Source organism: Hyperolius riggenbachi, chromosome 2 (genome assembly GCF_040937935.1).
Source record: "Hyperolius riggenbachi isolate aHypRig1 chromosome 2, aHypRig1.pri, whole genome shotgun sequence".
Taxonomy (NCBI): domain Eukaryota; kingdom Metazoa; phylum Chordata; class Amphibia; order Anura; family Hyperoliidae; genus Hyperolius; species Hyperolius riggenbachi.
The window spans coordinates 531,286,636-531,312,927 of NC_090647.1; the positions used below are offsets into that span (position 1 = coordinate 531,286,636).

Genomic DNA, 26,292 nt, shown 5'->3' on the forward strand with positions numbered 1-26,292 from the left:
AGAGAAGCTTCCCCATATTGGAGCATTGGATTTGGTAAAGTCTTAAGCCAATGTGTTGACTCACCACACAGCCCTGCACCCAGCATGTGTCTCACATGACTGTCTATAGGATCACTCACCACACAGCCCTGCAGCCGGCATGTGTCTCATATGACTGTCTATAAGTAAGCTTTAGGTTAGCAGGAATGGTTGCATGGCCACCTAGCTTTTCATCCTTCCCACCCCTGCCCTGGAATCTTCCAGACTTCAAAGTGCTGTCCATTGCTGTGTGTGGTTGGTGATATAGTGGCGAGCATAACTGGCCTCCACGCAGTTGACCTAGGTATGATTCCTGGCCAAAGTATATGAGCTTGCTTTTGACATACTACAAATCCCTGAAAGACCAGGGAGAGAGAGAGAGAGAGAGTGGTGGTGGTATGTTTTAGCTTCTAAAACAGTTATGAAGCCTTTAAAAGACAATTTCCAGTTTTCAATCCGGATATCCGAATCCGGCCGGATACTGGGGTCGGGTTAGGTATCCAAATTCAATTTGGATTTCAAAATTGCAAACTCAGATATCCGACCCGGTTTGGATATCTAGGTATCCGGATCCGAATTAGTTCCAGATAGTGAAAAGTGGTATCCGAGCACCCCTGGATGTAATGAATTGTATGTGTAGTACAGCTAAGAAATAGAACATTAGTAGCAAAGGAAAAAGTCTCATGTTGCTTTCCAGTACAGGAAGAGTTGAAAAAAAATTACAGTTATCAATGCAAAGGAGCTTCTTTGAGCTCTTCAACTCACTGGGTCAAATACAGCCCTGTTTTCAAAAGCACTTAAACAGCCAAGAAAAAGTTAGAGGCAGCTTAAAGAGAATCTGTATTGTTAAAAATCACACAAAAGTAAACATACCAGTCCGTTAGGGGACATCTCCTATTACCCTCTGTCACAATTTCGCCGCTCCCCGCCGCATTAAAAGTGGTTAAAAACAGTTTTAAAAAGTTTGTTTATAAACAAACAAAATGGCCACCAAAACAGGAAGTAGGTTGATGTACAGTATGTCCACACATAGAAAATACATCCATACACAAGCAGGCTGTATACAGCCTTCCTTTTGAATCTCAAGAGATCATTTGTGTGTTTCTTTCCCCCTGCATCTCTCATGCACTGAAGTTTCAGGCTGCTCTTTTCTTCCTGCAAACAGCTTTGCCCTTGTCTGTAATTCCTCACTATGTGAAAGCCCAGCCAGATCAGAGGACGATTTATCCAGCTTGTAAAAGATAAGAGAGAAGAGAGAAGCTGCTCTAATCTAAATAACACACAGGCAGTGTGCATATAGGGGCCTGGAAGGGGGAGTTCATAGCAGAACCACAACACTGAAGAACTTGGCAGCCTTCCAGACACAGGCTGACAAGTCTGACAAGAGAGAGATAAGTTGATTTATTACAGAGACTGTGATAGTACAAAGTGCTGCAGTAAGCCAGAACACATTAGAATAGCTTTTGGAACTTGTAGGATGATAAAAAACAGGATGCAATTTTTGTTACGGAGTCTCTTTAAGATAATGCTTTAGTGCAGGAAAGTTCAAGGGGTCATTATTTCTGTTTTCTTTTATAGCTTAAAAGACACAGTGTGGTTTCTAACTGCAAATACGACAGAATGATGCAATTTTCTAAAAAAAAAAAAAAAAAAAAATTATATATATATATATATATATATATATATATATATATATATATATATATATATATATATATATATATATATATATATAAAGCTATATAAGCTATATAGGATGCATTATCTCATACTTGGTTGCTTGAGGTTTGCATTAATGCCTTTTATACTGTGTTACGTACCCGAGTAGCTCTGTCTGTAGTTCGGGGAGAGCCTTCCTTTCGGATATCCGGGATTTTGCACTTTCGGTCTCAGAAGAGAACAGCCAACTCCTATCATTAGAACAAGGGGCATCTACCAGCACCTGCAACATAAGAGAGGTAAACAGGAAACTTGCTAAAGCATGCCTGAATTCAGAGGGTTATGGAGGCTGTCATACTGATTTCCTTTTAAACAATGCACATTGCTTGGCTCCCCTGCTGATCATCTGCCTCTGATACTTTTATCCACAGACCCTGAACAAGCATGCCAAACAGATGTTTCTGACTGAAATCTGACTGGATTAGCTGCATGCTTGTTTCAGGTGTGCGAGCCAGATACTACTGCAGCTAGAGTGATCAGCAGGACAGCCAGGCAACCGGTATTGGTTAAAAAGAAATAAATATGGCAGCCACCATATCCCTCTCATTTCAGATGTAACAAATCTGTAACAAAAAAAGTGCCCCTGGGGGTACTTATCTTGGGAGGGGGAAGCCTCTGGATCCTAATAAGGCTTTTTCCATCCTTAAAGGACTTACGAGGCACATAAGCAAAAAAAAGGTAAATACCTATGCTGCTTTATAACCCTAGGGGGGCGCCATCCGCATCCCCCCTTTCATTCCGCGGCGTTTCTATTTGAAAGTCCAGGTTCGGGGGGTCCCGACCCGATCCCTCGGGTCGTCCTTAGTTTCCCCACTAAAGATGGCCGCCAGGTCCGGCCTCGGCTGCGCAGTTCACATTGCCGCAAATGCGGCTGCGCAGCTTTACGTCCTCCCCCAGCTCCGACCTCTTTACCGGCAGTCTCGCGTGTTTTATGTACGCGAGACTGCCGGTAAAAAGGTCGGAGCTGGGGGAGGACGTAAAGCTGCGCAGCCGCATTTGCGGCAATGTGAACTGCGCAGCCGCGTCCGGACCTGGCGGCCATCTTTAGTGGGGAAACTAAGGACGACCCGAGGGATATATCAAATAGAAACGCCGCGGAATGAAAGGGAGATGCAGATGGCGTCCCCCATGCGTCAAAGCAGCAAAAGGTATTTACCTTTTTTTTGCTTAATCGCCTCGTAAGCCCTTTAAGGTGGTTACTAACAGTCCAATTTGTAGCGAAAAATCGTTCGAGCGATTAGATTGGTTGTAAATAATCTTTGTTAATGGGCACAATCGATTATGAACGATTATAAAAACATTATATATATATTATAAAAATCCGATTGGATTTTTGTTGACCCAACATTTGGCTTTTCTTGTTTGTTATCATAGATAGGGAGCAAAGATTGGTTCATTGATGGTGTAGTGTACGATTTAACTTCCGGTCACAATTATCTGAACGCTCGAACAATTTTTTGCTAGAAATTGGATCATTAGTGGCCACCTTAAGCCTTAGGGATTCACACCGCTCCTCCGAAACCAAAGCCGACAAGGCTGCAGTAGCGGCTGCAATATTTACCTACTGAGATCCAGCGCAGACATAGAAGTGGCTTTTCACTTGAGCTCTAGCGGAAACAGCTGAACCCAATCGAGTCTGCTCTACTGCATCTGCGCTGTATCGCGGTAGGAAAATACTTACCTCAGCAGTGTTTGGGGGCTGCCAGCGCTGGATCCTGCAGGGTAAAGGGGACAAGGGAAGCCTCATTAGGTTACAGAGGCTTCTCCCTCCCATGGTAAGTACCCCCGTGGATATTACAGATCTTTTTTAAAGCGCAAATACATTTGTGTCTTATGTACAGTAAAACTTTTACTGCTTTAACGAAATGTGTGCCTACAATATTCATTTTTATTATTTTTTTTTTTTAATAATGATAGTCTTAAATTGCACACAACTAGGGCTGGGAGAAGGTCCTACAGTACCAAAGACTGAGATGCTAAAGTGCACCCCCTCCCCTGCCAAACAGAGGCCGATCTGTTAAACTAGACAAAAGCATGCATTGATTACTCCTAATGATTGCTTGGCAATAAAATAAATAAAAAGTCTTTCACAACAGTTCTCTTCAAAAAAATTAAAAACAAAAAAATCTGCTTTATTAGTTTGTCTACAAAAGTGGCTGTGAGTGTCCTTCTCATGCCTGGGTCTCTTTCCGCAGGATTGCTGTTTGCTGCTTTTCTTCTACCCAGCAGATTACAGCCTATACTGATTAAAGGGAACCCGAGGTGAGAGCTATATCGAGGCTGCCATATTTATAGTATTTTCTTTTAAACAATGCCAGTTGCCTGGCAGCGACGTTGATTTTCTGGAATAAGTAGTGCCTGAGTCAAAACCCTGGAACAAGCATATGGCTAAAGTAAAACCGGAGTCAGCTGATTCAGAGTACCTGATCTGCGGCATGCTTGTTCAGGGTCTATGGCTAATAGCATTAGAGGCAGAGGATCAGGAGAACTGCCAGACATCTAGTATTGTTTAAAGAGACACTGAAGCGAAAAAAAAAATATGATATAGTGAATTGGTTGTGTACTATGAATAATTACTAGAAGATTAGCAGCAAAGAAAATATTCTCATACTTTTATTTTCAGGTATATAGTGTTTTTTCTAACATTGCATCATTCTAAATTATGTGCACATTACACAACACTCAGCATTCAAAATGAGTCTTTCAGAGCAGTCTGTGAAGTAATGACCTCTCCTCTACCAGAGGAAAAGTAAATAGTCCAGGAACAGTTGAGATAATAAAAGTCAGATAACAGCCCTCTCCATGACTAACTTAGTCGGAGAGCTTAATGGCTTGTTTGCATAGAGATAACAACTGGAGTTTCTCAACTCTTCCTGTACTGGAAACAATTACACTGATGTATCTGATCTTAATGTTTTATTTCTTAGCTGTGCTACACATACAAATCATAATATCATAATTTTTTTTTCGCTTCAGTGTCTCTTTAAAAGTAAAATAATATAACAGCCTCTATATACCTCTCACCTCAGTTTCCTTTTAATGATAGTGCATCAGACACTTGCCTATTACAGCTGCCATGGAGCTGGAGGAAGGGGTGGTTGCCGAATAGAACCTCTGTTCTTGCAACCTGTCCAGTCTTCCTGTTAGCCATGGCTAAGGGGGCTTAGTAGTAAAAACTTTTTTAAAATGACCCTGCTGGATAGCGCACACTGTATAGCGCACAGCCTAACTACCTCAACAGTGCATTGTAGAGGTGTACAGAGGCACCAAGAGAGTAAAATACGCTAAAAACATCTAAAAACGTTCAGAAGGCGGTGGTGGACCAGCCACTCCAAACAGACACGATGCTGTCGATTTAGTTAATACAATTTATTCACATACTCCTAGTGATAACTGGAAACGCGTTTCACGGGCAGAATCCCGCTTCATCAGGCAATAAAACAACAGGAGTAACACACAGCTCAGGGTCCAATCTACTCTTGGCTAAATCGACAGCATCGTGTCTGTTTGGAGTGGCTGGTCCACCACCGCCTCCTGAACGTTTTTAAATATTTTTAGCATTTTTTTACTCTTTTGGCGCCTCTGTACACCTCTACAAAGTAAGTTATCCACCCTTGGTGGAAGGGTGATACACCCTCCTTTTCTTCTATCCACAGAGAGCGACATCTTAGTCCTGAGTGGGGACAGGTCTAATCTCCCCACCTGCATCTTCAGTGGTTGCCTATGCGGTAACCCTGGTTTGTAAGTATACTACTTACGTTTCATTTAATCTCCCCTCTTCTAATACATACTACACTATATTGGGCTCTCGGTTTTCTGCTTTCTAAACCTCAACAGTGCAGGCTGTGCTTACTAATGAGTAAAGGTGGCCATATATCAGTAGATGCGTCACCAGATCAACTATTGCTCAACCTATATCTCCAATCTGGCTCACAGGCACATACTGGCCATGCCCCTTCGATCCTCCAATGAACCGCGCCTGTTTGCTCCGCCTATATCTCACTCCCATGCACAATTGCAGGACTTCAATAAGGCTAACCCCACTCTCTGGAACTCGCTCCCAACAGCCATCAGACTCACCACCATCTTTAATACCTTCACATGAGCCGTCAAGACTCACCTCTTCATGCTCGCGTAACCCCCTACATCAGCACCATAATACGTTCTGCTGGGCACCCTCTCAACAGATACACCTATAGTCTCTACCCCCACCTTTTTGATCAGTGGTCCTCAAACTAAGGCCCGCGGGCCGAATGCGGCCCCCTGAGGCTTTTTCACTGGCCCCCCACATACAAAATGTATAACTTGTAGATGTGGCCCACTGCACCTTTAAATATTGGTGGCCTACATATAGAATTGCAGTGCTGGCACCACCCATCCACATACTATAGAAGCCAGCGAGCAGTCATTGCCTGGCTTTCAATCCAATTCTGCATCAGGTGACACTGCTGTCCTATTGGAGGGCAGGTTGTCACCCGAGCATGCTTCACTGTCTGGTGCACAAAGACGTTCTTCAAGCTCCACATTACTGAAAGACTGCTGCTGGGAGTTCTCCTCCTGGCATGATTGGGAGGAATCAATACCTAGATTCAGGCTGCTTTCACAGTGAGACGTTACAGGCGCACGTTAGAGCAGCCTGTAACGCAGCCCACCGCACAGTAATGAAAAATCAATGGGCTGTTCACAGTGCCCACGTTGCGTTACATAGTAACGCAGCACGTACGTTGAATGTGCTGCATGCTACGGCGTTATGTGCGGCTAAGCCGCGATAGACTGTGCGCACATGCTCAGTAGTGTTGGAGGAGGAGGTCTTCCCTCCTCCTCCTCGGCCAGCCACATGGCTAATTAATATTCACTGCACGGTATGACGTGCAGTGTTTACTTCCTGGAGCGCCGCTCTGTGCGGCGATTGGCTGGTTTGGACCACGTGATTCCGCAAGCGTCCAAGAGTACGCATCGCGGCATCACGGACGCCAGAGTGAGCTGCACAACGCGCCTCACTGACGTCCACATCTAAGAGCACCAGGCGATGCGTTAGGGGCACGTTGTGCGACCATAACGTTCCCTAAAACGCAACGTCTTGGTGTGTAAGTAGCCTCAATGTAATGTCTTTCAACATCATTTTATGTATGTTCCAGCCCCCCAGCAATCTGAAGTATGTTGACCTGGCCCTGACCGAAAAAGTTTGGGGACCCCTGCTTGAGATTGTAAGCCTCTGGCAGGGCCCTCCCAGTTTCCAGCTTGATTATGCAATCTCTTTGACACTCCTCTCGCGGACTATAATAGACTCTTTTACCAAAGACACTGAGCTACTGTTAACAAAAACCTTTGCATGATCTCTGTTGCAAGTTCCTTGTATGCACTACCTTGTAAGTTAGCCCCATTTATCTATTGTGCAGCGATGCGTAATACGTTGGCGCTTTATAAATACAATAAATAATAATCATAACCATTAGATAAAGCCCTTCCTGATTGAATCTGATCAGAGGGATCTATCGCCTGCTCATGCACTGCACACTGATCTCCAATAGATTTCAGCATTGAAAATCGTCTTAGCACCACCACTGCCTCCCCCAAGTGTATATGTACGTGTGTTGTCCCCCTCCCGCGATGCACAGTGTTGAAAGCTCACCCGTCTGCCAGCATGAATCCTTGCCTCCTCCGATGTCCACCGTCAACCACGAGTGCCAGTGCCACTTGACTCTGGCGCATGTAGTCATGTCTCTACGTGTTCCGGTGTCATGTGGTCCAAGTGTTCACTGTGACGCCAGAGCCCCAGAGGAGGCCAGGATTCGCTCTGGCGTTACAGGTCAGCCTTCAATACTGCACAAGCACACTGGGCGGAGAAACACACATACACTTGAAATCGATTTAGGATCTTACTGAGCCCTGCCACGCCCAATTGGATTTTTTGACTGATTTCCCTCAGTAATCAGGCAGCAGCTTACACAGGAAGCATAGGCCTCACCAGCTGGGGCTTTTGAGGTAATCCACGCAGGCCCAGAGTAGTGTGCAGATAGCGAGCAGGCTACAAGTGGCTACCAGCCCGCCCACTGAACAAGGCTCATGGGTCTCCCACTGACGCATGTGCCCACCCACTTTCCATTATAGCCGGATACAGAATACCACAGAGGCCAAAAAACAGGTTTACTATAACAGTTCTATTATATCCAGGTTTACTATACCAGGCATTACTCCCATATACTTATAATGGTGCTTGGCTGGGACCTGAACATGTAGTTTACTATACCCGAATGTTTACTATATCAGAGTTTACTATAATGAGATTATACTGTGTATGTCACTACAGTTCCGCTTTAACCACCTGCATGTATTTGTGGTTGTTACATGACCATAAAGTATCTGAGGTTCACTCAATTAACCACTTATAACGTCCATGGCTGTATATCTACGCCCCTGTAGTAGTTCAGTTTCCAGAACACAGTTCCCATTCACTGATCTAAGTGCCTGTGATCAATGATCATGGCTTCAATTAGACAATGAGATGCCGGTGGTCATTGACAAAATAGAAAGTAACACATACACACATAACTTCCACTGCGTACTGTTCAGTACACAAGATGAAAAGTGTGTGTGCGTGTGCGTGCGTGTATCTAGAGTCCAAATAGTAAGATTAAACCTACATACATTCATTTAATAAAAAATACATACATTTCCCATTAAAATTAACCCCTTACCGCTCCCACTCTTCCATAGTTACCAAAATATATAAAAAAAACATAAATACTGTATTTTTCGGCCTATAAGTCTCAATTTTTCTCCCCCAAAAGTGGGGGGGAAAGAGTCACTGCATCATATTGTCCAAATGCAGGGAGTTCCTGACTTGTGAAAGCCTGCCAATATGAACCTCCAACCCCCTGCAATGTCGGGCACTCCCTGTACTGTGCCCAGAGGAGGGCACAGGGACAAACGGAGGACACAAAGGGGCATAGAGGAAAACACATGGGGGAGACACAAAGAGGCATAGAGGAGGACACATGGGGGACAGAGGAGGACACATGGAGACACAGGAGGACACAAGAGAACACAGGGAGACACAAGAAGTACAAGGGGACATGAAGTACAAAGGAGACACAATCCACAAGATGCCCCTTCACCATGGATGTACCAGGCTTAGTATATATTTTTTGCCCCCTGGTTTTTGTCCTCTAAACCTAGGTGAGTCTTATGGTCAGGAGCGTCTTATAGCCCAAAAAATACAGTAGTTACCTTAGGGACTGAACTTTTTTAATTTATATGTCATAAGGGTATATTGCTGTTATTTTTGCAAAACGGAAAATTGCACTAGGAACATATTTTAAATGTTGTAATAACCGGGACAAATGGACAGATAAAATGTGTGGGTTTTGTTGATCATACTTTGAACTCCTGTGCCTTGTTGAGGTTAAGTATGTCCTGCTAATTACTCGTTGTAAACTTAAAAAATTTAATTAAAAAAAATTTGAAATGAAAAAAAAAAAAAAGTGGGGGTTTTATCCACAGCAGCACGTTTTATTGTAAAACTATAAATTGGCAAATTGGGGTTATTGGCAAATGAATGGGAGGAGCGCTGACAGGTGAAAATTGCTCTAGAAGGGGAAATACCCCACAGTGGTGAAGTGGTTAATTTACATTTATGTAACAGAGAAACAAATACCTGCTGTTAATGAAGCTCAATTCACCATCTTTTGGAGCGGTTATTATTTATGTCCCATATTTATTTATTAAAGATAGTACCATTAATGACATCCCTTCCCATAAAACAATTCTTACTTTGTCGTAAGACCTGGCAGTCAGCTTCCCCATTAACCTTCCATCCAGACAAGAAGTGGAGAGGACATCTGTGCGGGACGGCGGGACAAAGGACTCCAGTGTCTTCCTCAGCCACATGTGTCTGTGCAGATCCGGCTCGTTACAGTGAAGATGTCCTGAGAAAGGGATGGCAGAAGTACATCACTCACCATGCGGTCACATTGCTGGCTGCGGTATAAGCGTTTGGCTGGTTTACAGCTAATTTCTTTCCGGAGTGCAAATACTTTTGATTGGTGTGATTGCGGAAACAAAAACATTTCGCAATTTCCAAGCAGCAGTATTGTTCGGAGTTCGTCATCGCTTATTGTGTAATGGTTAAGGGCTCTGCCTCGGACTATGGGTGGATTTCAGGCGAGGCCGCAAAGGTCATGGCCTAGGGCACCAGGAAGCAAGGGGTTGGCAGCGCACTGGCACACTCATGCAGACAAGCTGCCAAACATGTGAATTGCAGCAGTCGGGCAGGTGTCTGGGACTCAGGCGATGAAGAGGCAGTAAACGTGGGCAGCTTATTGTCTGTGACCTGAGCTGTCACTCATAATCACCATCGGCCGCTCTTCAAGTCTAACTCCGCCCTCCACCAAGCTCCAACCTATCAGAGCAGAAAGCATTGATTTGGCCCGTAAATGGAATAAAAATTATAACCATGTCCAATCATTTCAGATGTAATCGATCTACAGGTTAATAAAACAGTTGACAAATTGGTTATTTGCAGTCGATTGGCACTATCAACACTGCTCAATCCAATCAATCAGAAGGCTGATCATACACTAAAATTGCATCGTTAATAAGCATCTTTAAATACATGAATTACTGGGACCAATAAAAGTGTGTGTATATGGTAGGGGGTTTGCGGTTTGTCAGGGGTAGCTGGTGATAGCCTTGGGCTGGTCTGAGCCATGCTTTTACACTTTGATTCCTATGGGAGAAAGGGGTTTTACAAATGTTATTTGTTGTTGTTGATTCTCTCGAAAAAAATGTTTATGTTTAGCACATCTGTGATTTTTTAAATTTTTTTTAAATCACAACTCTGCAGTGGGAACACCCTCAAAGGGTTGCATTAGCCAAGCGCTTTTCAAAAAGTGGGCACTTTGAAAAGCACTCAAAAGCGCTCTTTGTGTGAACCAGCTGCAAGTGCCATGGCCAAAATGGGCAATACAGATAACTGTCAGTTGTGTGTAACTGTGTATGCCTATACTGTATATATTAAGAGGTAAGGGGAGTTCATGAGCTGCATAAAAGATAAAAATGTCCTGAATAGGTTATAAGTAAACAATGATGGGCCATTAAAGTGAACCCGAGGTGGGGTTCTGACAATGAAATCCGTATACAGAGGCTGGGTCTGCCTATACAGTCCAGCCTCTGTTGCTATCCTGATCCCCCCTAAGCCCCCCCTGCGCTCTGCGATCACCCATAAATCACAGCCGCGCTGCCGACACGCAGCGTGTCACAGCGGGCTGTATTTACCTCTGTACTGTCAGTCTGCTGCTCCCCCCGCCTCCTGCATAGCTCCGGTCCCCGCCCGCATCCCTTCCCTCCCCGCTGATTGGAGGGAAGGGACGCGGGCGGGGACCGGAGCTATGCAGGAGGCGGGGGGAGCAGCAGACTGACAATACAGAGGTAAACACAGCCTGCACAGCGCGGCTGTGATTTATGAGTGATGGCAGAGCGCAGGGGACAGGGGCTTAGGGGGGATCTGGATAGCAACAGAGGCTGGTCAGTATAGGCAGACCCAGCCTCTGTATGCGGATTTCATTGTCAGAACCCCACCTCGGGTTCTCTTTAAAGGTGGCATACACTGGTCGATGTGGCCATTAGATAGATCCCTCTCTGATCAGAGAGGAATCTACCTGATCGAATCCTTCCACACACTGTACACAAACTTTCAAGCCCAAATGCACTCACGTAATATTTATATTGCAAGGCACAGAGGTGGAGGATGGGGACGGCGGCGATCAGTGTGGGACTTAAAGCGGATCTGAACTCAGGACTTCCTCTCTGCTCTAAAACATAAGCGACAACATAATAACCTTTACAGAAAATGATTTACAGGTATTTGTTACAGCTGATACAAATCCATGCAATAAATCTACAGTATGTCTACTTCCTGCTTTCATGGAAGCAGGCACAGGGTTAACAACCTGTGCTTACAAATTAGTTGCTCTGCTGGGGCAGCCAGCTGACACAACTGAGGGATCAAATTACACTTGTGATTAGTCACAGATGAGGGGGAATTAGACATGATCAACTCTGTAAATACAAACAGGGTGTATTTCTCTAGGTTTTCCTTCTGTTCTGTGCAAGAGCTCAGGTCCACTTTAAAGGGAAGATCCAAGGTGGAAAAAAAAACTAAATAAAAAAGGTCGGCATCTCCGGGACACCAGCTGGAAGCGGAGCTGTGGTGAGGGACGTATCGGCTGCCCGGGGGTTGGAGGAAACCCCAGGTAAGTGGACCTTTTTTTCCCCTACATCAAATCTTCCCTTTATGTACAACTGAAGTGAGAGGTATATGGAGGCTGACATATTTATTTCCTTTTAAACAATACCAGTTGCCTGGCAGCCCTGCTGGTCTGTTTGGCTACAGTAGTGTCTGAATCACACCAGAAACAAGCATGCAGCTAGTCTTGTCAGATCTGACAATATTAGCAGAAACATCTGATCTGCTGCATGCTTGTTTAGGGTCTATGGCTGAGTATTATGCTGGGAATACTCTAAGATTCCGCGCCCGATCGTTTTGCCGCTCGATTCTGCAGGCGATTCTCTTATCTTCCGCTCGTTTTTCTTATCTATTTCCGTTGTCCTCCATGCAGAATCGAGCGCGGATACGATCAGGCGTGAGATCGGACATGTCGGAAATTATCTGTCGAGCCATCTAAATGGCTCAGAATCTTACTGTGTATTCCCAGCATTACAGGCAGAGGATCAGCAGGATAAACAACAGGATTTATTAAAGAGACTCTGAAGCGAGAATAAATCTCGCTTCAGTGCTTATATTCAGCAGGGGCATGTGTGCCCCTGCTAAAACGCCGCTATCCCGCGGCTGAACGGGGGTCCCTTACCCCCCAAATCCCCCCTTGCAAAATCTACGACCAACTTGGTCGTAGATTTTGCTGCTGCTGGAGGCAGGGCTAACAGCTGCAGCCCTGCCTCTCAGCGCCGTCTATCAGCGCGCGTATTGCCACCTCTCCCCCGCCCCTCTCAGGGAAGGAAGACTAAGAGGGGCGGGGAGAGGCGGAGATACACGCTGACAGACGCGTGTGAGGGCAGGGCTGCGGCCATTAGCCCTGCCTCAAACAGGAAGAGATCCCCGGGCTCCACGGAGGGGATTTGGGGGGTAAGGGACCCCCGTTCAGCCGCAGGATATCGGTGTTTTAGGAGGGGCACACATGACGCTGCTGAATATAAAAGCTGAAGAGAGTTTTATTCTCGCTTCAGACTCTCTTTAAAAGGATATAAATATGGCAGCCTCCATATACCACTCATGACAGATTGTTCTTCAGTCTATGAAGAGGGTGACACTGTGCCGAATTTTATCTAGCAACAGCGCCATCTAGCAGCGGCCAGTTTTCCTACATCAGGCTATGTCTGACAACGGACCCATTGGAAAAGGCCAATGCCCGACAAAGGATTGGAGAGAGTTAAAACTAAGGCATCTTTAATAGCAAAAATAGCAAAGAAAAAAATGATGCTGCTGACTGAGTGATGTAGAGAATGGTGAAGAACTCTGGAGCCGCTGCTAAACAATGTCAATGCACCTCAAAGGAAAGAAAACAATTAAGGCCAGTTAAGATGCCTGGGAAGTGACTGAAGAATGCAGAGTGTGCTGATGCAGATGGTGAACGCAGGCATGTTCCTTGCAGCTCATTTCCCACCACAACATCCCACTAAGCAGTTCTGGCCTGACACTGTGTAACATTAATCACTGCTGCAGAGATGCACTTCGGAGGCAGTTATCAGGAGGCCGTCTGAAAGCGGGGCAATGATACTGACAAGTGACTCGATCCTGGCAGCTAGATAAGCACTATTGTCTCCCGTGCGCCTGACTGACTCCGCTATCGCTCTCTCAACAAATGTCATTTCTAAGATCTTGATATGTCCGCGTAACCCACGGAGAGTCGGCGGGTAAACGGCGGCCATTATCGGAGCCGCACTAAATAAATTAAGGGAAGAAATATTTGAGGAATAAACATTTATCTAACGAAACGGCGCAGATTTCAGCATGAGCCGCAGAGTAATATTCTGTTTGCCGTTCAAGACACTGGTTACATCCGAGGGGTGCTTATCCAAACAATGAGGTTTTATAGAACCTGTATTTGCAATACAGTAGTAGAAGGATCATTTGTTTCCATATAGGCACCTGTATTATCAAGTGTATTCTAGACTGAATCTGGTTTTACATGTAATTTTTACGTTGTGGTGGGGATGCGTTGTCCCTGCCGGATCCCACCGCAATGCAAAAAATGACTAAGATATGACCCCGCTGCAGAGTGCGCTGACAAGGTCATATGGATAGCGCCGTCCCCCGCTGGGCAGGAAGTACATCACTGGGAATTCCCTGGGTTCGCTGTCTGTATTCCCATTGTTCCGTTCATGCCCACCACAATACCACTGCCAACCTTTTTAAAAGGTATGCATTACCCACTGACTTATCCAAACCCAGCCGGGGGCACTATCTTCAAGGAGTTTGTAGGTTCTCCCCATGTCTGCAATGGTATCCTCCAAACACTCCGGTTTCCTCCCACATCCCCAAATCATACAGATAAGTTAATCTGGTTCCCCGTAAAAATTGGCCCTAGACTACGATACATACACTACACGATACATACACATATGACTATGGTAGGGATTAGATACTGAGCCCCTCTTAGGGACTTTCAAGCTACACTGTGGTCACATGGCAGAAAGCCTGGGGCACTAGCACCAAGTTACAAAGCTAGAGAGGAGATGGGAGCATTGCTGCTGTAGCCAGGAGATGTAACTTTGCCACCAAAGTGTAGTACTCTGTGTGAGTTGGGGCACGCTTCCAACTCACATTCTCATGGGGGACTGCAGGGAGACATGAGGGAGGGGCTTATCCGCATGTCAGCCATTTTTGCCAGTTTAAGACAAAAGTGGGGGGTGTACTTGTTTGTGGTGCAGCTTACATGTGAGTACCTTACATGTTAGCAATCCTGATATCAGCAGGTAAGCATCAACAGTTGGAAACTTGAAAATTGGACAAGCACCATACTCATGTATGGATCATGCAAATTAGATAATAAAATCTGAATGTGTTTAGAGGGAACCTTAACTCAAAAAAAAAAAAAAAAAAGTTTTACTTACTGGGGCCTCTACCAGCCCCCTGCAGCCATCCTGTGCCCTCGTAGTCCCTCATGGCTCCTCCGGCCCCCCGCTGCCAGCTAGTTTCGTATTTGCTGACTCGGAGTCGGCGGGCCGCCACGCATACCTTTGTGACTGCGAGGGCATGGGGTGGCTGCAGGGGCTGGTAAATGCCGCAGGGAAGTGAAACTCATATATTTTTTTTCTTTTACACAGTTTAGGTTCCCTTTAGGGAAAACACCAAAGCAATTACAAAGAATAAAAAGACTCCCCCCCCAACAGAACCAAACTGATCATGGTAATTAATTATTATTTACTGAAAAAGTAAACACACATAAAACCATCTAAAAGTCACCTGACAGGTCACATGGCAAGGTGATAGCCTAATATATTGTCATAACAGAAGGTCAGGATAAATAGCGATTAATATCATCAAACTGATTGCAATCAGTGACTTAAAAAAAAAAAAAAAAACAGTATAACACACCTCACAGCCAATAAATGGTTGCGACCACACTAGGGCCCCCTGGACCAGAAGGGCCCATTTGGGGGCCCACCTTCATCCATCTTATTAGCTTTCGATTGCTGGTAATAAACACCTCTAAATGTGCATTGCATGGTGGTAATCTTTAGCAAGCTGTTTCCTTACTCTGATGACACCTCTCTAACACTGCAACTGCCCTTGGTAGATTTTGGGGCTCCATATCAATATGAGTGCTTGGCTCCCATGTAAATGTTGCACTGTGGCCCCAAGCTCCTTAGTTACACCAAGGGGCGTAACTAGAAATCAATGGGTCCCCCTGCAAAACTTTGGATCAGTCCCCCCCCTCCCCCCCCCAGATTAAAACAGACAGCAGTGAAGCACTGCACACATTTTCTCTATTAAAGAGAACCTGTAACAAAAAACGTCCCCTGGGGGGTACTCACCTACTTAGGGGGAAGCCTCAGGGTCCCAGTGAGGCTTCCCCCTCCCCTTTAGCTGCAGGAAATCCAGAGCTGGCTCCCCCGAAGCATCCCGCAATCCTGGCTCGACAAGCCTGACATTGCTTGCAATATTTACCTTCCCAGCTCCAGCGGAGGTGCTGCTGCGGCTCTCAGCACGGAGATAGGCGGAAATATCCGGTCTCTTTCGGGTCCGCTCTACTACGCAGGCGCAGGAGACTCGCGTCTGCGCAGTAGAGCGTACCGACAGCGATCGGCTATTTCCGCCTATTTCCGAGCGGAGAGCTGATACTGCGCCTGCGCTGGAGCCGGGAAGATAAATATTTACATCCCCGCTGTTACGGGAGGATTTTCGACACCGCCGTGGGACACAGAAGGACGGGGGAAGCATCAATAGGATCCAGAGGCTTCCCTAACCCAAAGTGAGTACCCCCCCAGGGGAACTTTTTCTCATTACAGGTTTTCTTAACCTTTTCGGGACCGGCCGCCTACCCCCCCTTAAGGGCATTTTGTGCGGGAAGGGGGTGCGCGCGTTTGGGGGGTCAGGCGGCCGGATCCCGTCTGTGGCTGGCTGGATTTATGTCCCCCCATAGTGGCCTGTGCCTCCCCCTTCTGCCAGCAGCCTTCACTCACCTTCCAGGCTCCAGCGATGAGCCGCACGGGACCCTCTTCTCCGGCCGGCATCTCCGTTCTGTCTGACGATCAGTTCCGGGTCGCGGCTTGATGACGTCATCAAGCCCGGACCCAGGGCTGACGTCAGACGGAGCGGAGATGCCGGCCAGAGCGGAGGGGGGCGCCGATCATCGCGGGAACGGCAGGGAGGTGAGTGGATCCTCTTCTTTTCCCCACTGCCGTCGCAGCTGTCAAACTGATCACTATGATCGGACGGCGATCGTAGTGATCACGTGATCAGCAGCCATACGCGATGGCTGCTGATCACTCGGGGGAGATGTCGGCTGTCATATGACAGCTTAATCTCCCCCTCCGGGTGCGCACGATTGCGTCGGGAGCGGAAACTGCGGGCCGACGTAGATTCTACGCCGCATCAGGCTAGAACAGCCACAAGTGTGTGGTAGAATCTAATGCACGCGGTCCCGAAAAGGTTAAATTACATTAGCTCCTGTGATAAAAAGTGCATGTTTTCAAACATACCCACTCTGTCCATCGCTAATGGAGCAGAACTGGCTCTGCAGACGTCTCCAGCATCACTACAATACACATCACTTAGGGAGGGGTAGAGAGGTTGAGGGCTAAGCGCTGTGCACCAGAGCATGCTGCACACTTAATAGGGATGGTTTATAAAGTCATTAGAACAATTGTGCAGAGAGCAGAAAGCTTTTTCTCTCCATGCCCAGACTCCTCAAGCAACAATACAGTACACCTTATCAGTGGCTGAGCAGATGCAGTCATTAGAACAATTGTGCAGAGAGCAAAAATAATTTTCTCTCAGTGCCCTTAGATGTCCATCTCACAGGACAGGAGCCTGCACAGTAAGCTCCCGACGACGAGCCACGGGCACGTAGCCGCAGTTCTATTCGTCTAGTTAGACAAATAATTACAACGGTGACAAGACAAATAACATTTATATTGCGCTTTTCTCCTGGCGGACTCAAAGCGCCAGAGCTGCAGCCACTAGGACGCGCTCTATAGGCAGTAGCAGTGTTAGGGAGACTTGCCTAAGGTCTCCTGCTGAATAGGTGCTGGCTTACTGAACAGGCAGAACCGAGATTCAAACCCTGGTCTCCTGCGTCAGAGGCAGAGCCCTTAACCATTACACCTTTCAGCCACCACTCGGTACCGGCGGTGGGGAACGAAGCATCGGAGGGGGACGGCGTGGGACATTACAGCTGCAGGGGGCCGATAGAAGCCCCAGGTAAGTGGCAGTTTTTGTTTTTTAGAACATGCTAGAGAACCCCTTTAAATGGTGTATGCAGAACTGCACAGTCGTATCTAGCTTGCTTTGTAAACACATGTGAGCAGAATATAGATTGGATTTCACCAGCATCTGCAGAGGGGTGAGGTAATTTATCTTCCATTTCCCTTCTCAGCCTGTGTCACACTGAACTGCCCTCAGCCAATCAGCAAGGAGCAGGAAGGTCAGAGGGGAGATAACAAGCTTCCTTCTCGTTGGCAATGTATGAGAAAACAACCAGGGTGACTGAGATAAGATTCAATACAGCACACACATTTATGATTGTATTAGAATGCTTGCAGTGCAGGGTCAGGAGGTAAACTACATAATAAACATAGAGCAGTGGGCAGTTGGAATTAGATTTAATGACTGACATTCCCTTTTTAACAACGGACCACATACAACATTGAGAAGACGTAAACAATAGCAGTCGTTGCTATTTACCTAGTGATGCACTCTGTAGCAGTGCTATGGACTTCCCACCGGGGGCAGCGCACATGTCCAGCACCGTCTCCCCATCCTTAGCATCCAGCGCAAACACAGGGAGGAGAGACGAGGCATTCAGCATATAATACTCCTTTATCTTCCCAGTCTGATGCCTCTGTGAGGGATACTTTCCAGGTCTACTGGTAACGTAACACTTTAATATTCCTCGGCAGCTGGAAAAGCTGTCACTGGACAGGAGGCGGTATCCCAGTGTAAGCAGGTTCCTCTCTGTCTCCGTTGACGGGTGGAAGCTGTTCAGCAGCACAGCGTACTGCCACAGGCCAGGCTCTGTAAGCACTTCCCTAAAAATAATCAAACACAACTGACTGGAGGGCAAGCAATTCATCCCACGGTAAATGTGCTTGTCAAATAAAAAAAAGCAATTCAGCATAACAGCAGTGGGTAGACTTACCGTATTTTCCGCCGTATAAGACGCACTTTCTCTCCCCCCAAAATAGGGAGAAAAAGTCCCTGCGTCTTATACGGCAAAGGCAGGGAATCCCCGACTTACGGACGCCCGCCGATACGAACCGCCGACCCGCCGTCATTGGGGATTCGCTGCCTTGCCTGTGTGTCTGCATTCCACCTTGCCCCCGCTTGTCTATACCCCCTCCTGTGTCGCCGGGTCCCCCCGTGTGAGAAGCGGCAGAGGCAGAAGCTTACCTCCTCCATCTTGCCCGCGGCGATTGAAGACATCCGGCTCCTGTGTGCGGCTTCCTCTAGTGCCGGCTTGTAATGACGTGTCATCAATTACGCGTCATTACAAGCTGGCACTAGAGGAAGCCGCAAACAGGAGACGGATGTCTTCAATCGCCGCGGGCAAGATGGGGGAGGTAAGCTTCTGCCTCTGCCGCTTCTCATATGGGGGGGACCCGGCGATACAGGAGGGGGTATAGACAAGCGGGGGCAAGGGGGAATGCAGCCACAGCAGACACACAGGGACCCGGCGACACAAGAGGGGGTAGAGACAAGGGGGGGGGGGGGGATGACTCACAGTGGGACACATAGAGTGGAGGAGGCACTTGGAGGAGAGAGGAGGACACATAGGGCTGACAGGAGGACAATTGGGGGAGACAGGGGGACACTTGGGGGAGACAGGGGGACACGAGGACACATGGACATGACAGAAGGACACAGGCGGAGAAAGCAGGACACCTGGGGGTGACAGGAGGACACCTGGGGGTGACAGGAGGACACCAGGGGGTACAGCACTGACACATGGGGTACAGCACTGACACCTGGGGGTGACAGGGGACACCTGGAGGAGACATGGGGACACAGGAGGGCACCATTTGGGTGAGGACATGCTCCTTAAATATGGACGCACCAGGTTTAGTTTATATATTTTTTCCTTGGTTTTTGCCCTCTAAACCTAGGTGCGTCTTATATTCCGGAGCATCTTATACGGCGCAAAATACGGTACCTGTGGAGAGGACACAGTTCTGTAAATATTACTCTTACAGGGGACCTTTAACCCAGGATTGAACTTCATTCCAATCAGGAGCTGATACCCCCTTTCCCACAAAATATATTAACCTTTTCTCATATAGATCATCAGAGGGGTCTGAATGGCTGATATTGTGGTGAAATCCCTCCCAACGTGTGGGGCCCCACTCCCCAGTGGGGAGCCTGATGCTTCTGATTGGGTTATGATCTGTATACTGGCGCTTCACCTATGCAGTGGACCTAAATAGCGGTGTAGAAAAGCTAATATGACTGCGACAGGTATACCCAAGAGGGTAGTGACAAGAAAATGGATTAAAATCTTTTGCCCCAAGTAACAAACTGATCCTTTAAGCCAGCGTCTTTGGCTGACGCTGCACGTGTGCGCCCCTGGCGCAATATCACACCGGTCGCTGTAAGCGTGGGCGGTTCTCTGAAACCTAAACCGTGCATGCACAGGACGCTTACGGCGACCGTTGTGATGACGCGCCAGGGGCGTGTACGTGCCACTGCAGCTGAAGTTGTTGGATTACCGGAGCCGCCAGCGGGACCATGGAAGGGACAAAGAGGATGCCAGGGGACCTCGCGGGCTATGGGGGGGCCAGAAGAAGCCCCAGGTAAGTCCAAATTTCCTTTTTCTGCCACTGCTCATGGTCCCTTTAACCAGTTGAAGCTTTTAATGCGGTCAGATAAAATTCTGCTCGTAGCTTTGCTAAAAATTACATTTTATAAATAGATCAGTTGGACTGTAACTCGACAGCATAAATCATTTTATAAAAGGTAAGTGGAATATTAAATATACCTGACTGTAGGCCAGAGCTCCCCAAGTTCCCTTGTATAGGTCTGATCAAAGTAATCCAGGACAAATCTACAGATCTGCTTCTTAAATCTTCCCATCGGATGGCTGGCAAAGAAAATATAAACATCTCAGACAGCAAATCAAAAGCTTATCATCCCTTTCCCCCCAAAATAAAACATGTTCAGTTCAAGCATTTTGGTGAATTGTATAACGCAGACATACCTGTGATGGTTATGATGTTACCCAGTGCGTTTCCCTGCAGCTCTGCATGCTGGACTGTGGAAGTTGCTCTGTTTTTGCTCTCAGCTGCTAGTGAGATGGGAGTAATGACTCTACACCAGTGGTGTAGCTAGAGGTCATGGGAGCCCATAGCAAAATTTACAAGGGACCGTCAGATGGAGGCACTCTTGGGTGGTTTTTGACGCGTCCTTTTTTTTCGATTCCCGTCACTTGTGTGGGTGATTCGTTTTTGTACTAAGCGTTTTTTTAAGCATTTTTCCTGATCGTTTATTAAATTCACTCCCTGACGCAAGTATATGTAGTACAGTTAAGAAATAGAACATTAGTAGCAAAGAAAACAAAGAAAAGAGTCAAATATTGCTTTCCAGTACAGGAAGAGTTAATAAAAAAGTCAGTTATCTATGCAAAAGAGCTTCTATGAGCTCTCTGACCCAACTTGGGTCAGCCACAGCTACATATACTTGCCTCCTGTCTTCTGAAGCACAAATAAATCAAAGAAACTGCAGGAAAGTTCAAAGGGTCATTAGCTCTGCTCATAGTTTGAAATGCAGCATGTGGTTTATAAATTGCATATATGAGTGAATGACACAATGTTAAAAATGAAAAAAAAAGCTATATAAAACTGAAAATATATATATATTTTCTTTGTTACTAATGTTCTATAATGATATGTATTACACATACAGTACGATTCAATATACAGTGTCATACTTTTTTTTTTTTTTTTTTGACATTTCCATAATACATTATTATTGAGTTTTAAACAGATAAACAAATAATGAATGATGTTATGAAACAGATGTATCAGAGTAGGTATTAATCATATTATAAGATAACATAAGCGAGTTTTACAGTGTTCAGTTACATGAAAACTCAAAGATATCTAAGCTTTTAATATGCTCGGTAACACCACAAAATAAAGAGTACATTTGTAGCATGAATTACCGTATATACGAAAGTATAAGCCAACCCGAGTGTAAGCCGACCCCCCAACTTTTACCTAAAAAGTATGGAAAAAATGACTCGAGTATAAGCCGGGTGTGTAAGCCCCCCATGTGCACAGTACTGTCGGCTCCCGCCTCATGCAGATTTTGTGTGGAGTTTAACTGATTTTGATGGTTGTGTGTAGATATTGGGCAGAATTTGATAGCCATGTGCCACTCACCGAATATCCCAACCCAAACGCCAGAGCAGAATGTAGTTAGTAAGGCTTCTGCCCACCTCTCCTCCCCCTATACCCATGTACAGAGTGCTCATAGATTTCAGTCAGCAAAGGCACAGATAGTATGCAGCAACTTGGCCAGCACTGAAGCCTAGTAATTAATTGAGGTATATGGTGCCCCCTGGCAAATGTAGATACCTGTGTGGTAAATTTACTTACTATTGTCCCCAGTATAAGCAGAGTGCTCTCTGCGGTGCTAACTGTGCCCTTGGCTTACCTGATTAACGGCAGTTAGATAGCCATGTGTGGCTGCTCACCCCCCTCCCCTGGCAGACCGGAGGTGTATGTAGTAGTTCCCTCTGTGACCCGCCCCACCGAGTGTCAGTGATTAACGGCCGTTACATGGCTGTGTACCGACACATTATCTGCCAGAAGTAGAATAGAGTAGTTCTGCACACCCTCTATGTTCTTTCTGTCCCCATCCGAGTGTTCCCCGGCAAAAGCAGAGCACTGTATGGTGCTTTTTCTCACTAGAGCTAGACAGCACCGCTATGTTTTCTCTTTAGCTTGTCAGTCTCTCCCCTTGCAGATGTGCTTGTGTTCACAGGCGCCACTAGAGGGCGTCATAACAACCAGAAACAATTTGCAAGCTAAAGAGAAATCATTGCGGTGCTCACTATAGCGAGTAGAAGCACCCTACAGGGCTTTGCTTCTGCCGGGGAACTCTCAGAGGGGGACCAAAGGAACACAGAGTGTCTGCGGAAGTACTCAATACTACTTCTGGCAGATAACGGGTTCGACACACGGCCATCTAATGGCCGTTAATCAGGCAAGCCGCGGACACTCGGATGGGGGGCGGAACACAGAGGGAACTACTGCATACTCCTCCGGTCTGCCGGGGACAGCATGCGGCTATCTAACGGCCGTTAATCAAGCCAAGGGCACAGTTAGCAGAGAGCACTCTGCTTGTGCCGGGGGACCCACAGCCATCACCACCAGCATGGGGAGGTGGTGTCAGAAACTAGTGGCTCGAGTATTAGCTGAGACCCCCACTTTTGGACCATATTTTTGGTATAAAAATCTCGGCTTATACTTGAGTATATACGGTACCTACTTATTACAAATAGTAGCTGTAGTTGAGTTAGAATATAGTATGAGGTTGGGGGGGGGGGGGAAGAGAGGAGCAGTGGGCAACAATGAAGGAGAAGGAATACTTAGGGTTATACATATACGGTGATATATTATACCTTTATAATTTAGCTATGTATTCCTGATTGATAACAAGATCGATTTTGTGCAATAGTGATCAGAAAACCGATCCTGTTATTGATCGAGATCTGACCTGTCAGAAATTATCGATTTGACCTGTTGCTGGTGTGTACTAGGCCTTAGCCACTGTGTTGCACTGACAAGTCTATTTTATGGCTCTATATGTTAACCTCTTAAGGACCACTGGCTTTAACCCCCTAGTGACTAGGCTATTTTTTACAAATTACGGCTCTGCAACTTTAATGGCTTTGCTGTAGAGCCACACTTACGTGCACACAAATGAATCCCCCCCCCCCCCCTCCCCTGTTTCTGCCCACCAACAGAGTTTATTGTTGGTGGGCTCTGATCGCTGCTGCAGGCAGTGGTTATTTTTTTTATTAGTTTTATTGTCTTTTTATTTTTAAATAAAAATGATTTTTTTTTTTATTTACCCAATCCCCCCCCAGCAAATCACAGTGATCAGCTCTCATAGACATCAGCCTATGAGAGCCGAACACTTTCTAAGCCTCTCCAGGGACAGTCGAGTGACACAGCTGTCCCCAGTACAGTGCAGTCATAGATCGCAGTGCTGTACCACGTAAATAGACAGTGGATTCAACGTCTAACAGTCTCCTATCGGTGATCGCTGCCGGGAGACCGATAACGGAGCTCCGTCATTCAAGCGGGGAGAGTTCCTAATGAGTACTTACATCAGCATTACCCTCGTCCTCTTCACCCTTCAGGAGGATTCAGCGCTGGCAGCTCCCCCCCGACCAACGGGCATGTAAATATTTACCTTCCGCACTGAGCAGGAGCGCAGAAGATAAATATTGCACCCAAACCACTGTTTTTTCAGGGGCTCCCGTCACAGGTTCCCAGAGGGTGAAGGATGGGGGAAGCTTCATTAGGGTCCAGAGGCTTGCCTCTATTGAGATAAGTAACACATACACACACATATATATACACACACGCTGACACACACACACACACACACACACACACACACACACACATATATACACACACACACACACACAAACATATACACACACACACACACACACACACCACACAACACACACACACACTATACATACACACACACACACACTATACATACACACACCACACCACACACACACACACACACACACACACACACACACACACACACACACACACACACACACACACACACACACACACACACACACACACACACACACACACACACACACACACACACACACACACACACACACACACACACACACACACACACACACACACACACACACACACACACACCTTTTGTTTTATACAAATTTATTTTAAAACTACATAAAGATGTCTATGTGTATGCCATCTGGATCTTTAGGCAAGCAAAGACCCTGCATTTTTTCATAAATCATAATTTTATCAACAAAAAAACTACAACTCCCATCATGCCATCTGCCAAAAAAACAAAACAAAAAAAAAACCTACATGCCATGCCAGAGCTTGAAGATCTAAGGTCCTGGCCTCTCTACAGCTACAGAAGAGCACGAGGCTTATGTTGTGCCCCACTGGTATTGGGTAAAACAAATCTCACCTACTGGCACTACGGTGTCCGGGCTGCAGATTACCACCTATGAATGCAAAGCACGTGAGCGGAGCCTCCAAGACTTGCTGGAAGGAGAAGAGTTACAGAATCACGTGGGCAGCACCACAGCGATCATGTGACGCTTCCAACTCCCCCCTACTCAGTGATGATTGGCTACAACGCTGAGTGACAGAGCTTCCTGCTGCAAGGCATTCTGGGAGCTGTAGTTCTGGTGCGTCTGGGAGTTTGTAGTGAATAGCTGCGTGACTTAGCTGGCTATTATTATAATAATGGCATTATAATGAGCTGTGGGGGCACTTAGACCAGTGACAGTTACACTTTTGTATGTGGTTTTGGTTGGTGTGGTAGGAGGTTAGCGCTTGTTTTGGAATTGTGTTACTCATTACTGCCCTGTGTCCTCACATCTAAGAATGTTATACCTCCCTGATTTCTGAGATAAAAAGGGGGAGTTATGACTTTATAGCTCGCAACTGTCCTTTTGGAGGCATGTGCCCTGCTCTGTCCTTCTTTCTTCCATATTTGTCCCTCTTTCAGGACTGCTGTACATATCTATGTAAATGTATGTATTTTTCTACCGAGGAATGTGATTAATTGACTCCAAAGTAATGGTCCAAGCTGGCCAAAAAAAAGAAAAAATCCACTTACCTGGGGCTTCCTCCAGCCTGTGGCAGCCATCCTGTGCCCTTGCCGCAGCTCCGGTGGCTCCAGGTCTTCTCCGCTGGCACAGCCGACCTCGGAGAGGTCACGTGACTCGCGTGGTGGAGCGCAGAAGAAGCCAACCCCGAACCTGACCTGGCGAGGTCGGCTGTGCCAGGGGAGAAGACCGGGAGCTGCGGCGAGGGCACAGGACGGCTGCCACGGGCTGGAGGAAGCCCAGGTGAGTGAATCTATTTGGGGGGGGGGGGGGGGGGCAGCTTGGATGTTTCCTTTAAGTTCAACCCTTTAAATTGGTAGATTTCTTACATTCATATGTTAATATGAAGGGAAATGAACCAGGCTGCAAAGGAACAGTGTGGTTTGAATTCAAAAACAACATATATTTTTCTTATAGGATCTTTATGGTATATGTGACTAACAACAAACAACAACAACAAATAACATTTGTAAAGCGCTTTTCTCCCGTGGGACTCAAAGCGCATAAGCATGGCTCCGACCATCGTGGTACAGGGGAAGAATTTTATAAATCTGGAAATGCCAGGCTAAACAGGTGGCTTTTCAGTCTGGATTTGAATAGCTCCAGGGATGGTGCTGTCTTTACTGGGTGTGGTAGGGAGTTCCAAAGAGTAGGGGCAGCATGACAGAAGGCTCTGTCTCCAGATTTTTTGAGGTGCACTCTGGGAGTGACCAAGTTTATAGAACTTGCTGATCTGAGGTTGTGAGAGGTGTGGTGCAGCTTCAGCAAGTCCTTCATGTATCCAGGGCCCAGATTGTGCAGGGATTTGAATGTCAGCAGTCCAATCTTGAAGAGTATTCTCCATTCTACTGGTAGCCAGTGCAGTGAGCGAAGGATCGGTGTAATGTGACAGTGGCGAGGCTGGTTTGTTAGCAATCTGGCAGCAGCATTCTGCACTAATTGCAGGCGACGCAGGTCT

General features: G+C 46.5%; 1 protein-coding gene across 5 annotated transcripts in view; it reads right to left on the minus strand.

Moving 5' to 3' along the window:
- NSUN3 (NOP2/Sun RNA methyltransferase 3) overlaps window positions 1–24,821 on the minus strand; it is a 68,017-nt gene extending 43,196 nt beyond the window's left edge. The window contains exons 1-5 of one of the 5 annotated variants that reach the window (XM_068266157.1): window positions 24,693–24,821; window positions 20,451–20,552; window positions 18,164–18,507; window positions 9,511–9,665; window positions 1,839–1,960 (exon numbers count right to left, since the gene is read on the minus strand). In XM_068266157.1, the coding sequence (XP_068122258.1) occupies window positions 1,839–1,960; window positions 9,511–9,665; window positions 18,164–18,507; window positions 20,451–20,545 (716 nt within the window). In that variant the 5' untranslated portion in view covers window positions 20,546–20,552; window positions 24,693–24,821. The other 4 variants (XM_068266155.1, XM_068266156.1, XM_068266154.1 and 1 more) reach the window with 4 other exon arrangements.
- Window positions 24,822–26,292: the final 1,471 nt, after the last annotated feature.